General features: G+C 38.8%; 1 protein-coding gene across 1 annotated transcript in view; it reads right to left on the bottom strand.

The window, feature by feature from the left end:
• The window catches only part of LOC126416923 (cohesin subunit SA-1-like), a 191,642-nt gene that overhangs the window by 165,714 nt on the left and 9,438 nt on the right, over window positions 1-16,490 (bottom strand). Inside the window, exon 2 of the mRNA XM_050084806.1 lies at window positions 542-722. Within this exon, the coding sequence (XP_049940763.1) occupies window positions 542-722 (181 nt within the window). The remainder of the gene's footprint in view (window positions 1-541; window positions 723-16,490) is intronic.

The raw sequence follows: 16,490 nt of genomic DNA, 5'->3' as shown, positions 1-16,490 counted from the left end.
TAAGGATAGTCAAAAATGGGAGATTGCAGTGCAAGGAAGGAATTAGGTTCTGTAATATCTTGGGTACTCTTGCTAACCATGCACACACTCATGGAAGTTATGAGCCCACTGAGGGTATCACAAATGCGGACAGAAAAGCCTGACTAATACAAAACAGTATCTAGTTACTCATGCAGTTAGTGCTCACATACTAGCATGCAGATACATTGTGTGTTTGGGCAGAGGTATAGTACAATGGTCCAAACAAGCTTCAAGATGGAATGGATGCATTCAAAAAATGATTGCATTAATGAAGACAATTCAGTTGTGTCAAAGGTGGTGCACTGATTTTCCAAGACATGGAGACCACTGCACACTTTACACTGAGAAGTAGACAAGAGCATGATGAAGTATCCAAGAACTTCACTGAATGGCTCAGTTACATATGAATTTTATGCTATAAGAAATGCATTAGAAATAAAGAAAAGAAAATTTAAATTTTTTTTATAAGTTGTGAAAATACTAATTCAAAATAAAACTAGAAACAAATCTTCTTACATACCCCAGCCTCAGAGAAGAAACAAATAATATTTTCCAAAAGGCTTGAATTATCTTTTTTCTTCTGTTCCTCAAATACAAGTAAAAGAAACTCCCCTGCAGCTTGTGCAACAGATAAATACTTTGAAAACACTAGTAAGTATAAACTCTCACTATCTGTGGATAACAATTCACTTCCAAAGCACCTGCAAAGAAAACAATTACTAACACATAAATATGAATAGTTTATCAGAGTACAGCATTAAGTACAGTTTAAAATAAAATATGCAATTAGTGTACTGTCTTTCTTCCATGTTCTGCCTGGACATCTGTCACACTATAGCTGAAACAACATTCACAAAGGAAGATAGCACAAACTCTCAAAGTTGTGAGATTGTGTTGGTTGTTTGAATTTGCTGCTTGAACTGCAGCAGATGACCAGTGACAGTGTATAATCAGTAGATAATGCATAAGATGTGTAAGACATACATATTACCAATCATAACATACCAACATATATGAGAGTACATATTTACAAGTTTGAAGAACACATCACCAACAGAAATCCACAGTCAACTTACAAGGCATTTTGTGTAAATTTCATGTCACAGGAACGGATGTGGGTTTATTATGCAGTGTCATGTTAATGAGATAGATGTACAGCAGGGTTGCCACAAGTTTCCCCAAGTGAAATTCCCTGATATCGCCCTGATTTCCAGACAAGTTTTAGCATTTTTCCCTGAGAAATTTTGAGATCTCAAGGGTAAGTAAAGACACGAGTCGACAAAATAAATAAATTAAAAATTAAAAAAATTAAAAAATGCAAGGCCTTCTGTATTTCTAAACACGTTAGAAAAAGATTTATGTACTAACCTGTTTTTAGATGGAGAAAACAAGCCAAATGGTATATATGTTTCATTAAGATAGCTGATGTTACTTGATTTTAATAAAGTAAAACACATTTGATGACAAAAATATGCATTTTGTTGGAGTTGCAAGACAGATTTAATTACATTCACTGCTTTCAGAAATAACCTCAGAAAAAAGTAGGCCTCTTGAAAGAAATGTGTAAGATGGGGAAGAGCTGTGTAAACCAACACTATAGGTGACTGCCAATAAAATGGTTCTACTATTTTCGTTATTGTCAGTTATTAACCATTGTGTTATGTCTATTATTCCACAGGTATCGTATGATTTTTCTTTTAAAAAAAAAAATACATGAGTAGATAGCATACAAACTACCAGCGACTGTCACAATTTTCTTCTTCTTCTTATTATCCATACTTTCTAATATATAAACTACTTTCGAAGTGCCAAAATGTACTAGAATAAATAAAATGTCTATAAAATGCCGCACTGCACAATGTACTTGTGGTGAGACAGTTGCAATTCCTGAAATCCATCACCCCTGGCCTCTGGCCTGCCGAGAAGCATCACAGTCCTGGATCCATGGATAAACCATGAAAATCCGCTGCATTACGGCACACACAGACAGACCTAGCCTGCAGGCAAATCAGTGAGACTAGATCCAACAGGCAGGGCTTGCACTTTAGTGGGAAACTATGGGGTTCAAATCGGCAGGCCCAATCCATTAGAGATACTCGCAGAAATGGCCTGCGGTCTTGCCCCATCATGCAAGTCCAGTCAAGTAGCCAGCTTTTCACGTGATACACCATGTTGATGAAATGAGACTGCGGTTATCATCCACGCAACAGATAAGTTGCACAAATACTCTGAGAATCAACACTAATGAGGATAGGTAGCAACTCGCTGTAAAGATGATCGCTGAGCCACAGACAGGCACATAGAAAAGACAATCGCACTCTCACAACTAAATTTTTGGCCATAGCCTTTGTCAGAAAATGAGAGTGCACACATATTCACACAATCACTCAGACACAACTCTAGCCGCTAAGTCAACAAGCTTTGAGAATCAGATCCAAACAAACTACTCCTCCTCATGCCCCCTGCCTCCCATCGGCAACTGCTACGCTAGCAGAAAGTAGTGGTGGCAGCACTGATTGTAAACTGAGGGGAGGGGTGGGAAGGGGAGAAGCACTAAGAATGAGAGCGTAGGGAAGTGGCGCATGTACTCAGCTGCGTCCAGCCATCGAGAAAGCATGACATCTCATTAAACAATTTCATGCTACTGAAAAAAAAAAATTCAAATTTCCTTAATATGTTTGAAATCCCCTGATTTCCTGAACTTGTAGCAACCCTGGTATATTGATCAAGATGGTAACTATGCTACACTCAAGGTTGTCTCCTTCTCACATCCAAGCAGAATTATTATCTAACTGTTTAGTCTGAGTGTCAGTTCTATTCATTAAATATCACAAAGCCATTAGAATGTGTTTGTGCAATGTGCACATGGTGAAATTGCAAGAAAAAGTACAGTTGTGACAATGTGGGTGAATCAAGAACTGAAGCAAATATTCATGTTATAAACACATACATCATCTCAACATCAAATAAATTGGAAGTACTTCTGGGTACTAAGAAAGTGAATACAACAGTCTTTGGGAGCCACAAGGATGTGTTCCAATATGACTTCCTCAGCAGAGAAGACGAAGTGAATGGTACTATGTATTGTGACTCACTGTTGAGATATTTCACCTACAACAACCACACTTATCTCACAACATACAAGTTTCTGCATGATAATACTCAACTACACTAAGCTAACAGTTCATATGAACTGTTATTCTCTCTCATGTAAGAGGTAATAAGACCTTTCCTCACAGCACTGACCCAGCCATTAATGGTTTGCACCTCTCTGAAACACTTGGTAAATAACAATTTCAAACCATTGCAAAATTCAGCATGCCACTATTACATAGCACAAGGGGCTCACAATTTTTTGCTAAGAATGCAATGATACCTTGCCACACAAATGGAAGAAATGTTTTAACACATATGGTGATTATGTACAAAAGTAATGAACATTAGTGCCATGCTACAGTGTATATATCATGTTTACACATCTATTTCTGTAAAAGAGGCAGATGTGAATGAGGAGAAGAACTATGAGAATAATGGAAGCAATCACAAATTACACACCTGAAATACTTTTGTGTCAAGAAATTATAGTCAAAGAAAATGTGATTTTTCTACCTCACTCACCAACTTCACAAAAATATCATGTTGTTGCAGATGGAATGCTGTATTGAAGTTCACTCAAAATATAACCTTCTAAAGCCTCAGGTAATGATCACAATAGATATAAAATGTTTTTAGACCTAATTATTGTTTCAATTATTATTGTATTTAATAATCAGGTGGATCTCATTCCCCAAAATGTAACAGTAGAGTAAATGAGAATACTTTTACTTTATTATACAGTATAACTTGCAAGTTAAATCATGTTGTATTGACAACAGGCAATCAAATGATGTAACATACATTTTGTCAAAGCACAAGACCCACATGTTTCTTAGTCAAGACATTTTTTATATTGGGCGATAATTCCACCTAATGCCTAGCTGCTTATTTAACATGTATCAAATTGGTTATAAATTGCTATTAGTTGCAGCCTTAACTTGAAATTATTTAACTAACACAACTTGCACTTTTTTATATAAAGGAGAACCAAAGATGAGGCAGGCCGAGAGAGATACACCCCGGTAATGCTACCATGTAGCTATACTACTTGCAGTAGTGGCTAAGACAAGAAACTACTCATCTGCTTGGAGTCTCCCAGTGTCTTCTGAGTATTCAGATGTCTGTTCCGAGCTCATAAGATACTCCAAAACATCTGGAATAATTTTGCCTTTTTGTGGGAACAAGGGAATTAAATAGTAAAATGACATCCAAAAATGACTGACTTGTGATGCTATACGCCATCTCACTGCACACTATTACCTACTACAGCAAGTGAGAGAGAGAGCACCAGAGAGATTTATGTGTGTATGATAAATCCCTTCTCTCGAAAATTTCTTTCCTTCTTACCTCCTCTGTGATACCACAGATGATGTCTCACTGATTTCATCTGTACTAAGACTGCAGTACCTGCCATGTGCCTAGTTGCTTCCACCACCATGAGTGAATGCTTAAGTTCTGAGTAATGTTCACCAACCTGTGGTCTGCTCTAGTTGCTGTCCACTGAGCAGAAAATAGCACATAGGCTATGAATCCATTATCTTGAAGCTGTACTAAACTGTTAGTGAGGAACTCTTATCGCATAAATTATTAAATTTTGAACTTGTTCGTTGAAATGGGATACTACTCGCTTTTATTACCAGACTACGAGAAACTGCACAATCATAGTCTACTTCATGACTCACAAATAACTTTGATTCTTCACATTTTTACAAAGAATAAACAAAATAATGAACTGCATGCTTGCATATGTACTATGAAACTAGTTCTGAACAAATACTGACTGCAGCAGACAAGATGTATGTCCTTAACCAACAATTGTGCTCTTACATTTACATGCTAGAGATTGCTAATTAAGTCTTAACTGATACCAACTGGGGCAGGCAACATGTCTGTCCTCTGGGACCGCCGCTCAAGCTCTGATCTGACAGCCAAACCACCTCGGCCGCCATCTAAGTCAGGCGTGACCGAAGATCTTTGAAGTGCTTTGACTGTCTTTCCATTTAGCAAATGTTTATTTTTCTGGTAGTAATTGATACTTTTGAAATAACTGAATGATAGCTTGCTAGTGAGAGAAGTTTTTATATGAAAGACAAGTGAATTCATTGTTCAGATTTTCTAATATTAATAACAGAAGTTTATCATTTTGGTTGGCTACTTCTGAACACAGCAGCCAATCGCAGAGGAGGACCACAATTTAGGTGGTCTTTCTCACAATGAACGTACTGAATAAACTATCTATCGGCAGTACTTCACACCACATTACATCATCTTCCCACTGCTGCCTTCTCATCTGCTCTAAGAAGAGCTTCTTATAGCTGAATGTGATGACAGTAAAGCTATAAATGTTACACATCCCCTTCATTCTCCGATTTCCCAAAAATTGGTATTTTCTCATGGACAACAAACAATTTTAGAAATAAGCAGATTTTCATTCAAATTTTTATAACTTTTAACCAATGGAAAATCCAGGATGGAATGTAACAATATTATGAGTAGGAAAGGTGCTATTCACCATATAGCGGAGATGCTGAATTGCTGATAGGCAACAAAAAGACTATCACTATCAAAGCCTTCAGCCAAGGCTTTCATCAAAAATAGACTCACAGGCATGCCTGCACGCACACACACAGAAACAAACGCGCGCGCGCGCGCACACACACACACACACACACACACACACACACTATCACAAACGCAACTCACACACACGACAACAGTCTCAGGCAACAGAAATCACACTGTGGGCAGCAGCAGCAGTGTATGATAGGAGTGGTGACTGGGTTGGGATAAGGATGAGGCTGGGGTGAGGATGGGGAGGGATAGTAGGGTAGGGGTGCAGAAGTGAAGTGCTGCAGGTTAGTCAGAGGGGCCGGCGAGAGGTGGTGGTAGTGATGGGAGGGAGGGGGTAGTGGAAAAGGAGAGAAGTAAAAAGACTGGATGTGATGGTGGAATGAGGACTGTGTAGTGCTGAAATGGGAACAGGGAAGGGGCTGGATGGATGAGGACAATAACTAACGAAAGTTGAGGCCAGGAGGGTTACGGGAAAGTAAGATATATTGCAGGGAAAGTTACCAACGTTAAATTGTCTACTATTACTATTGGCACATTTCATTCCTTTAGATTCAACAACATATTTGCATGAAGAATTTACACTGCTATTCACTTTTGACACACTGCTGTTCTTAAACTGACCAACTATTTGTCATAAGAAGTTACACAGCTATACAACTACTATCAGTGCTTATTGTCCTTTCAATTCAATGAAACATTTGCTTCATCATGCCATTCTTTACACTTTTCCTCACTATTATTCCAGCACCATGCTATTCTGCACCTATTTATATTTAAATGTGTCATAAAGAAGTCCACTTCATGTGATTGCAAATAAAACAAACACAACACCTACACATTTCATAAACATGTGGAGACGGATCATCACACTCACACCTATTACCAGAACATATGTAAGCAGCTCACAACAGCAACCCCATATTGATGACTCTGTTTTTCATGATGTGGTCTTGCATTCTGAAACTCCAGATTTTCTCAACTGGTGTTGAGGTCAACAACTGTTAGTCCATTCTCCCACTTCAACCTCAGCACACAGTTCCAGTACAAATCCATGTAACAGTACAAAATGCCTTACATTAGTTTCCTAGTTTTAAACAAATTTTAAATAAACATATTTTCATTCACAATACAAAATGTTTTGTTTTGGCTCTTCATGAACAATGCCACTGTTTACATCATGTCATGAAGTGGTTACCATTGTTTTTGGTTTGATCACATCTATAGCCACTGTTTACACACAACTGGGACATTGCCCCTTCACATTCTTAAGAGCTCTGCACTTGCTCCCACTATCTGTTACTACTGACCCACTTTGTTAATGACTCAAGCCGCTACCCAGTGTCTCCTGCTATGCTCTTTAAATCTCACATACAGAGGCTTACAATTGTTATTCAGATACGGTGGAGGACCTTGTAGAATCTTCCTTCAAGCATAATGCACAAACACTCATTTACCCAATCACTGCTTTATTTCAAAGTATGAGGTATCATTCCTTCCAAATTTGAGTGTCATGCTGCTACAGACTGTACTTGTGGAACTGTATTCATGTAATGACAGTGTATTTTCAACTGACTTTCATATAAAAGCATTACGTGACTTTATAATACATACGGGCTAATTATCTTATTCTTACTAGACCTTTATTCCACATTCCTTTCATATTTAAAACCAGTGTATGTCATCACTCTCTATACTTCATATTACGTGGTCTTCTATTTAAACCTTATTTACTACACTTATGTCTCTTATGAGCTTTCCATGTCAGTGTTGTGTCTTATGTAGACAATATATCTACTCCCTTGTACTTCTTAAAAATAGCTGGAGGAAACCACCCATAAATACTACTTAACTGCCAACTTACACACTGCCTTTTGCTTCTCCTTGATCACCCTTCATAAATAATTGGCCAACTCCCCTGTCATCTCATGATCAGACTTCTCTTTTCTCTCTTTATATAAATAACTGGCCAACTTTTCTGTCGTCTAATTTATAACTCTCCATTTACCTCTTAGTTATTTCCATTGTTTTCCCCACCAGAATTTTGTCTATTGTACATTGTCATACTCACCTACCCAGTTTAGCATCATCCTCTTCTTCGCAGCCCTCAGCTTGCTTTTGAGCATTATTTTATCTGTGTTATATGTAATAGCCTTCATCTTCTTTCCTATTTTTAAAATATTTTCAAACGTACATGTTTGTTTATAGTAGTTGTAAACATTTAAAAATTGTCCCACTACATGCTTAATAACACGTTTTCTTGTTATGTGCGTTAATATGGCACTGGTATCTTGTTGTTCACTATATACTGCATTCTCTTGCTACTATACTTAATATATTCTGACCTGTCCACATATATTCCATCAAATGTCAGTTTTTTATCCATGCTGTGCAGATGTTTCTTCTGCTGGTTACTTTGTTTTTGTCATAGCTTTTTTCTTTGTCAACGCATTCAGTGTAATGAAATTTTCTCATCTTAATCTAGACAGTGAAGAATGTTAAAGAAGGCAGATATAGTTCTGAATGGAAGAGGGGGGAGAACTAACAGCAGGAAAAGAAAATTAAGTATCTTATTTATGGATTATTCCATCACTTCTTGATAGAAAAATCCCATATTGAGGGTTGAATAACACTTAGGTGGTTTTTTGTTCTATTGATTTTTATTTGTGTGAACTAGTTTTTGGCTTATTAGGCCATCTTCAGATAACTACTGGCTATTGTTTACAAGGAGCTTGTGTTCTTACGAACCAAACATTCTGGGCAAGATACAATGCACTTACATACAATCTTTATTTGTGGTATTGTCTTTGGAATTGTCGAACGGGTCTTTTGACCTTTTGTTCTGTAAAATTGTTCTTTAACATAATAAATCACATTTTATGGTCTGTCAGTATTTGAGTGGTGATGTGCTCAGTTGCAATTGGTCATTTAGAACCAGCTGGGGATTGTGTTTGTAATTCCAAGTGCTTCTAGTAGACTGAGTTTTTGCCTTTGTTTTTGTCATAGCTTGTTTTTTTGTCAACACCTTTGTTGGCCATATGTAGCACTTCTGTGTGTGTTGGATATTTGTGTCCTTCTTTGAGCACATGTTCAGCAAAGGTGGAGTCTGATTTATTTAATCTCCAGCTGTGTTCTCGTTCAGTCAGCTTTATTGATATGGCCTGGTCCATTTGACCCATGTACAAATTATTGCAGTCAGTGGAGTTTATTTTGTAAACCCTACTGTTGATTACACCCCCATGAACCATGGACCTTGCCGTTGGTGGGGAGGCTCGCGTGCCTCAGCGATACAGATGACCGTACCGTAGGTGCAACCACAACGGAGGGGTATCTGTTGAGAGGCCAGACAAACGTGTGGTTCCTGAAGAGGGGCAGCAGCCTTTTCAGTAGTTGCAGGGGCAACAGTCTGGATGATTGACTGATCTGGCCTTGTAACATTAACCAAAACGGCCTTGCTGTTCTGGTACTGCGAACGGCTGAAAGCAAGGGAAAACTACAGCCATAATTTTTCCCGAGGACATGCAGCTTTACTGTATGAGTAAATGATGATGGCGTCCTCTTGGGTAAAATATTCCAGAGGTAAAATAGTCCCCCATTCGGATCTCCGGGCGGGGACTACTCAAGAGGACGTCGTTATCAGGAGAAAGAAAACTGGTGTTCTACGGATCGGAGTGTGGAATGTCAGATCCCTTAATCGGGCAGGTAGGTTAGAAAATTTAAAAAGGGAAATGGATAGGTTAAAGTTAGATATAGTGGGAATTAGTGAAGTTCGGTGGCAGGAGGGACAAGACTTTTGGTCAGGTGATTACAGGGTTATAAATACAAAATCAAATAGGGGTAATGCAGGAGTAGGTTTAATAATGAATAAAAAAATAGGAGTGCGGGTAAGCTACTACAAACAGCATAGTGAACGCATTATTGTGGCCAAGATAGACACAAAGCCCATGCCTACTACAGTAGTACAAGTTTATATGCCAACTAGCTCTGCAGATGATGAAGAAATTGATGAAATGTATGACAAGATAAAAGAAATTATTCAGTTAGTGAAGGGAGACGAAAATTTAATAGTCATGGGTGACTGGAATTCGTCAGTAGGAAAAGGGAGAGAAGGAAACATAGTAGGTGAATATGGATTGGGGGGAAGAAATGAAAGAGGAAGCCACCTTGTAGAATTTTGCACAGAGCATAACTTAATCATAGCTAACACTTGGTTCAAGAATCATAAAAGAAGGTTGTATACCTGGAAGAATCCTGCAGATACTAAAAGGTATCAAATAGATTATATAATGGTAAGACAGAGATTTAGGAACCAGGTTTTAAATTGTAAGACATTTCCAGGGGCAGATGTGGATTCTGACCACAATCTATTGGTTATGAACTGCAGATTGAAACTGAAGAAACTGCAAAAAGGTGGGGATTTAAGGAGATGGGACCTGGATAAACTAGAACCAGAGGTTGTAGAGAGTTTGAGGGAGAGCATAAGGGAGCAATTGACAGGAATGGGAGAAAGAAATACAGTAGAAAAACAATGGGTAGCTCTGAGGGATGAAGTAGTGAAGGCAGCAGATGATCAAGTAGGTAAAAAGACGAGGGCTAATAGAAATCCTTGGGTAACAGAAGAAATATTGAATTTAATTGATGAAAGGAGAAAATATAAAAATGCAGTAAATGAAGCAGGCAAAAAGGAATACAAACGTCTCAAAAATGAGATCGACAGGAAGTGCAAAATGGCTAAGCATGGCTGGCTAGAGGACAAATGTTAGGGTGTAGAGGCTTGTCTCACTAGGGGTAAGATAGATACTGCCTACAGGAAAATTAAAGAGACCTTTGGAGAGAAGAGAACCACTTGTACGAATATCAAGAGCTCAGATGGCAACCCAGTTCTAAGCAAAGAAGGGAAGGCAGAAAGGTGGAAGGAGTATATAGAGGGTTTATACAAGGGCGATGTACTTGAGGACAATATTATGGAAATGGAAGAAGATGTAGATGAAGATGAAATGGGAGATAAGATACTGCGTGAAGAGTTTGACAGAGCACTGAAAGACCAGAGTCGAAACAAGGCCCCGGGAGTAGACAACATTCCATTAGAACTACTGATGGCCTTGGGAGACCCAGTCATGACAAAACTCTACCATCTGGTGAGCAAGATGTATGAGACAGGCGAAATACCCTCAGACTTCAAGAAGAATATAGTAATTCCAATCCCAAAGAAAGCAGGTGTTGACAGATGTGAAAATTACCGAACTATCAGTTTAATAAGTCACAGCTGCAAAATACTAACGCGAATTCTTTACAGACGAATGGAAAAACTGGTAGAAGCGGACCTCGGGGAAGATCAGTTTGGATTCCGTAGAAATGTTGGAACACGTGAGGCAATACTAACCTTATGACTTATCTTAGAAGAAAGATTAAGAAAAGCCAAACCTACGTTTCTGGCATTTGTAGACTTAGAGAAAGCTTTTGACAATGTTAACTGGAATACTCTCTTTCAAATTCTGAAGGTGGCAGGGGTAAAATACAGGGAGCGAAAAGCTATTTACAATTTGTACAGAAACCAGAGGGCAGTTATAAGAGTCGAGAGGCATGAAAGGGAAGCAGTGGTTGGGAAAGGAGTGAGACAGGGTTGTAGCCTCTCCCCGATGTTATTCAATCTGTATATTGAGCAAGCAGTAAAGGAAACAAAAGGAAAATTCGGAGTAGGTATTAAAATTCATGGAGAAGAAGTAAAAACTTTGAGGTTCACCGATGACATTGTAATTCTGTCAGAGACAGCAAAGGACTTGGAAGAGCAGTTGAACGGAATGAATAGTGTCTTGAAAGGAGGATATAAGATGAACATCAACAAAAGCAAAACAAGGATAATGGAATGTAGTCAAATTAAATCGGGTGATGCTGAGGGAATTAGATTAGGAAATGAGACACTTAAAGTAGTAAAGGAGTTTTGCTATTTAGGGAGTAAAATAACTGATGATGGTCGAAGTAGAGAGGATATAAAATGTAGACTGCAAGGAAATCGTTTCTGAAGAAGAGAAATTTGTTAACATCGAGTATAGATTTAAGTGTCAGGAAGTCGTTTCTGAAAGTATTTGTATGGAGTGTAGCCATGTATGGAAGTGAAACGAGGACGATAACTAGTTTGGACAAGAAGAGGATAGAAGCTTTCGAAATGTGGTGCTACAGAAGAATGCTGAAGATAAGGTGGGTAGATCACGTAACTAATGAGGAGGTATTGAATAGGATTGGTGAGAAGAGAAGTTTGTGGCACAACTTGACTAGAAGAAGGGATCGGTTGGTAGGACATGTTTTGAGGCATCAAGGGATCACAAATTTAGCATTGGAGGGCAGCGTGGAGGGTAAAAATCGTAGAGGGAGACCAAGAGACGAATACACTAAGCAGATTCAGAAGCATGTAGGTTGCAGTAGGTACTGGGAGATGAAGAAGCTTGCACAGGATAGAGTAGCATGGAGAGCTGCATCAAACCAGTCTCAGGACTGAAGACCACAACAACAAACAACTGTTGATTAGTTTATCTGTTTTGTCCTTGCTGTTGAATAGGAGATTAGCTGTAGTGCCATTTACATAAAATGATGTTGAATAGTTTTGGGATTTCAGTGTTTTGACTAGTTTGTCTGATAGCTTACCACAAGTTTCCCCAAGTGATTTCCCTGATTTTCAGACAAGTTCTAGATTTTTCCTTGACAAATTTTGAGATCTTAAAGGTAAGTTAAGACATTAGTTGACAATGTGTCTTTGCAGCTACAGCACAAGAAACAATAGTGCAAACAAGGAAATATCTATAAAAAAAAAAAAATAAAAAAAAAAAATTGCAAGCAGATGGCATTTCCTGTTATGAGCAAAAATCTTAAGTACTAACATCAACATCTTTTGTAATGAAAGCAAACCAAATGGTGTAAGAGTTTTATTAATATCACTGATGTCATTTTATTTCAATAAAATGTAACACATTTGGCGACAAAAATACGCACTTCCTTGGAATTACAAGACAGATATTAAAATACCAGTGATTTTAGAAATAACCTAAAAAAAATGTAGGCCTCTTGAAAAAAGGGTGTAAGACGAGGAAGGATTGTGTAAACCATTGCTGTAGGTGACTGCCAATAAAATGTTGGTATTGCCCAATTTGTTACATCTGTTTTGAGAAATATATGAGTATATAGCATACAAACCGCCAGTGACTGACCCACTTTTTAAGTGCCAAAATGTTCTAGAACAAATAAAATGTCTACAAAACGCCACACTGTACAATGCACTTGCAGTGAAACAGTCACATTTCCTGGAGTCCACTGCCCATGGCGTCTGGCTTGCTGAGTAGCACCACAGTCTTGGGTCCATGGATAAACCATGAAACTCCGCTGCATTATGCCACACACAAACAGGACGGCCTGTGGGCAGATCAGTAAGACTGGATCCGACAAGCAGGACCTACACATTACTGGGAACTGAATGGCATCTGATCGGCAGGCCCGATCCATTAATGCTACCTGCAGAAATGGCCTGCGGTTTTGGCCCGTCATGGAAATCCACTCTTGTGGCTAGCTATTCATGAGCCACAGACAGCATGTTGATGAAATGAGACCATGGTGATCAATCCATGCAACAGATAACTTGTTCAAATATTCTGAGAATCAATAATAATGAGGATGGGTAGCAACTAAATGTGAAGATGATTGCTGAGCCAGCCACAGATAGGCACATAAAAACACAATCACACTCTCACAACTAAATTTTCACCCACAGCTTTTGCCAGAAAATGAGAGCACACACACATTCATACAATCACATTCATACAGTCACTCAGACAGAACTCAAAGCTGAGGGGAGTGCTAGGAAGGGGAGAGGTGGTGGTAATGAGGGAGTAGGAAAGCAGCGCATGTACTCAGTTGCACCCAGCCAGGGACAACCAATGACACCTCAATAAACGAAGCAAAAATCAGATATTTCCAGTATTTTTTTTTTTTTTTTTTTCAAATTTCCATGGTATTTCTCTGATATGTTTGAAATTCCCTGGTATTCCCTAATTTCCAGAACCTATGGCAACCCTTTGCTTCCACTGCCCCGAGTGGAATGCAGAAGTTCTGAATAAAATTCACCAAACTGCAGTCTTTTATAGTTGTCATGCCCAGTGCAGAAAACACCATGTAGGTTGTGAATCCACTATCTTGAGGCTGTAATAAACTGTTAGTGAGGAAAACATTATTAAATTTTGAACTGATTTGTTTAGATGATATGCCTGTTCTCTGAGAGTGCCGATTGAGCTCTGACCTGACAGCCAAACCATCTTGTCCACCATCCAAGTTAGGCATGAACTGAAGATCTTGGAGGTACTCTGTGTGCCTTTTCATTCAGCAACTGTTTATTATTCTGCTGGTAATTAAAACTTTTGAAATAATTGATGATACCCTGCTATTGAGAGATACTTTTATATGAAATGAAAGTGAATTCGCTGTTTGGTTTATCTAACATTAATAAAGGAAATTTATCTTTTTGGAACACTACTTGCGAACACAGCGACGAATCATGGGGAAGGATCACAATTTAGGCATTCTTTCTCATGATATGTGTATTGAGTAAACTATCTGTCACTGGTATCTCACACCACATTACATCATCTTCCCACTGCTGCCATCCCAACTACTGTAAAAACAGCTTCTTGTATCTGAATATGATGGCTATACAGGCAGAAATATTATACTGCCAGTTTAAAAGAACAGATATATCTCAGTAAGTTATAACAACTGAAGGAATTTAGAAAGCTGCCACAGACATCACCTCAATACAGAAGAAGTTATTAACAAGATAAAGGACAGAGCAATACCTTGTGACATAAGGCTTTATGACATAAAGCCTTATTCAGGTAGAGAACCCATAGGATTGTAGTACTTGTGTGACATCAGCTTAAATGTGCCCTATTTTAATTAATTGCATTTAACATTCTGATGTGAGGGCAGCAGATGGCCTCAATTATAACCTGCTGTCTATTTTAAGTAATAATGAGATGAATGTGAAAACTGTTTTTAAGATTCTGGGTGTTGTCTGCCCTTCACTTCGAGGTAGTATGTATTATACTTTGATGTGTCAGAGTAGCTGGATCATCCTTCTTCGATGACTGATCTCAGGTAATTGGTTCTGTATGTGGCGTGACAGGCTGTTCTGCAGGAGGCAAGTATCCCTCCACGAGTTTAATACTATAACGTCAGTAACATCAACTCAGCTTCAAATGTACTATAGTGAATGCATGTAACAATATTGATCTAACTTAAAAAAAGAACGTGGATAATTAGTGCTCTGGAATGATAACAGTCATTGTAGGAACACAAATAAGCTGACAGCAGCAATTATTAACAAAAATACACACCACGCTGGTGTAATACTCTACAACATTTATTATTTATTTCACAAACCAGGGTTCTGCTGTCATGCGATCATCAGCTACAAAGAAAAATATGGGTGCAATGAATTTTGCTGATCAGAGATTTTAAACTAGTGTATCTACAGAGAATCTCCATTTCCAGAGATGTAAAATATTACTGTTACATTTAGGAATAAAACAAAAGGGATTATTTCAGTGTAAATGTATATGTAAATCAAAGGGGATCACTGCTGTCAGCTGCAGCAGGACATTACACAGAATCAGCAGCGATGAGTAAAAATGTGTACCGCGCCATGATTTGAACCCGGGATCTCCTGCTTACTAGGCAGGTGTGTTACCCACAGCACTATCCGAGACACAGCATTATTGCTTATCTTGGCACGCCTCATGACCAATCCATATTCCCACCGAGTGCCACCTATCCGCAATTCCTCTCCATTTTACTCCCATTCACTGCTCTTGAGACATGTCTGAAAGAACAGACACCATGTGTTCATGTAATTGATACGCCTAAAAAGGCAATGGATCCACCTTCTTCAGTGTGGATGCACAAATATGATCCATCTCCTATCGGAATCTCAGAGTAGTGAACGGGAGTAAAATGGACAGGGGCGGATAGGTGGCGCTCAGTGGGAATGTGGATCAGTCGTGAGGCATGCCGAGATAGACCACACAGTTGCAATAATGCAGTAGCCCAGATGGGGTACTTGTTAACGCACCTGCATAGTAAGCAGGAGATATCGGGTTCAATTTCCAAACCAGTACGCATTTTCACTCATCGCTGCTGATTCTGCATAATGTCCTGCTGCAACCGATAGCAGTGAGCCCCTTCAACTTACATATAATGTTTCACAGCTGTGGATTCTGCATGGCGCCTATTCATTCGAAAATGTCTGTGAAAGAACAGACAACATGCATTGATATAATTGATTCACCTAGCTTGACAATGGAGCCCTTTTTCACTGCAGATGCACAAATACATCCCACCTCCTGTGGGAATTTAAGAGCAGTGAACAGGAGTAAAATGGACAGGGACTGTGAATAGGTGGCACTCAGTGGGAATGTGGATCAGCTGTGAGGCAACCCGAGATAGTCCGCACAGTTGCGATAATGCTGCGTTCCACATGGTGCAGTGGTTAAAGCACCTGACTGGTAAGCAGGACATCCAGAGTTTGAATCCTGATCCGGTACACATTTTCACTCGTCGCCACTGATTCCACATAATTCCCTGCTGCAGTTGACAGCAGTGACCCCTTTAACTTACATCAGTGTAAATGCTATGTAAGATTATTTAATTAAGACAAAATATGTGACACATTAACTAATGAACTGTATACAAGTTACAATACTTTTTCATAAAAGGAAATAAACTGAACAATAAACTTTGGTGATATGCTCCACAGCTGTGGCTGA

This window comes from Schistocerca serialis, chromosome 8 (genome assembly GCF_023864345.2).
Source record: "Schistocerca serialis cubense isolate TAMUIC-IGC-003099 chromosome 8, iqSchSeri2.2, whole genome shotgun sequence".
Taxonomy (NCBI): Eukaryota; Metazoa; Arthropoda; class Insecta; order Orthoptera; family Acrididae; genus Schistocerca; species Schistocerca serialis.
The sequence above is the reverse complement of the archived record's forward strand: the minus strand, read 5'-3'. Positions and strand labels throughout refer to the sequence as shown.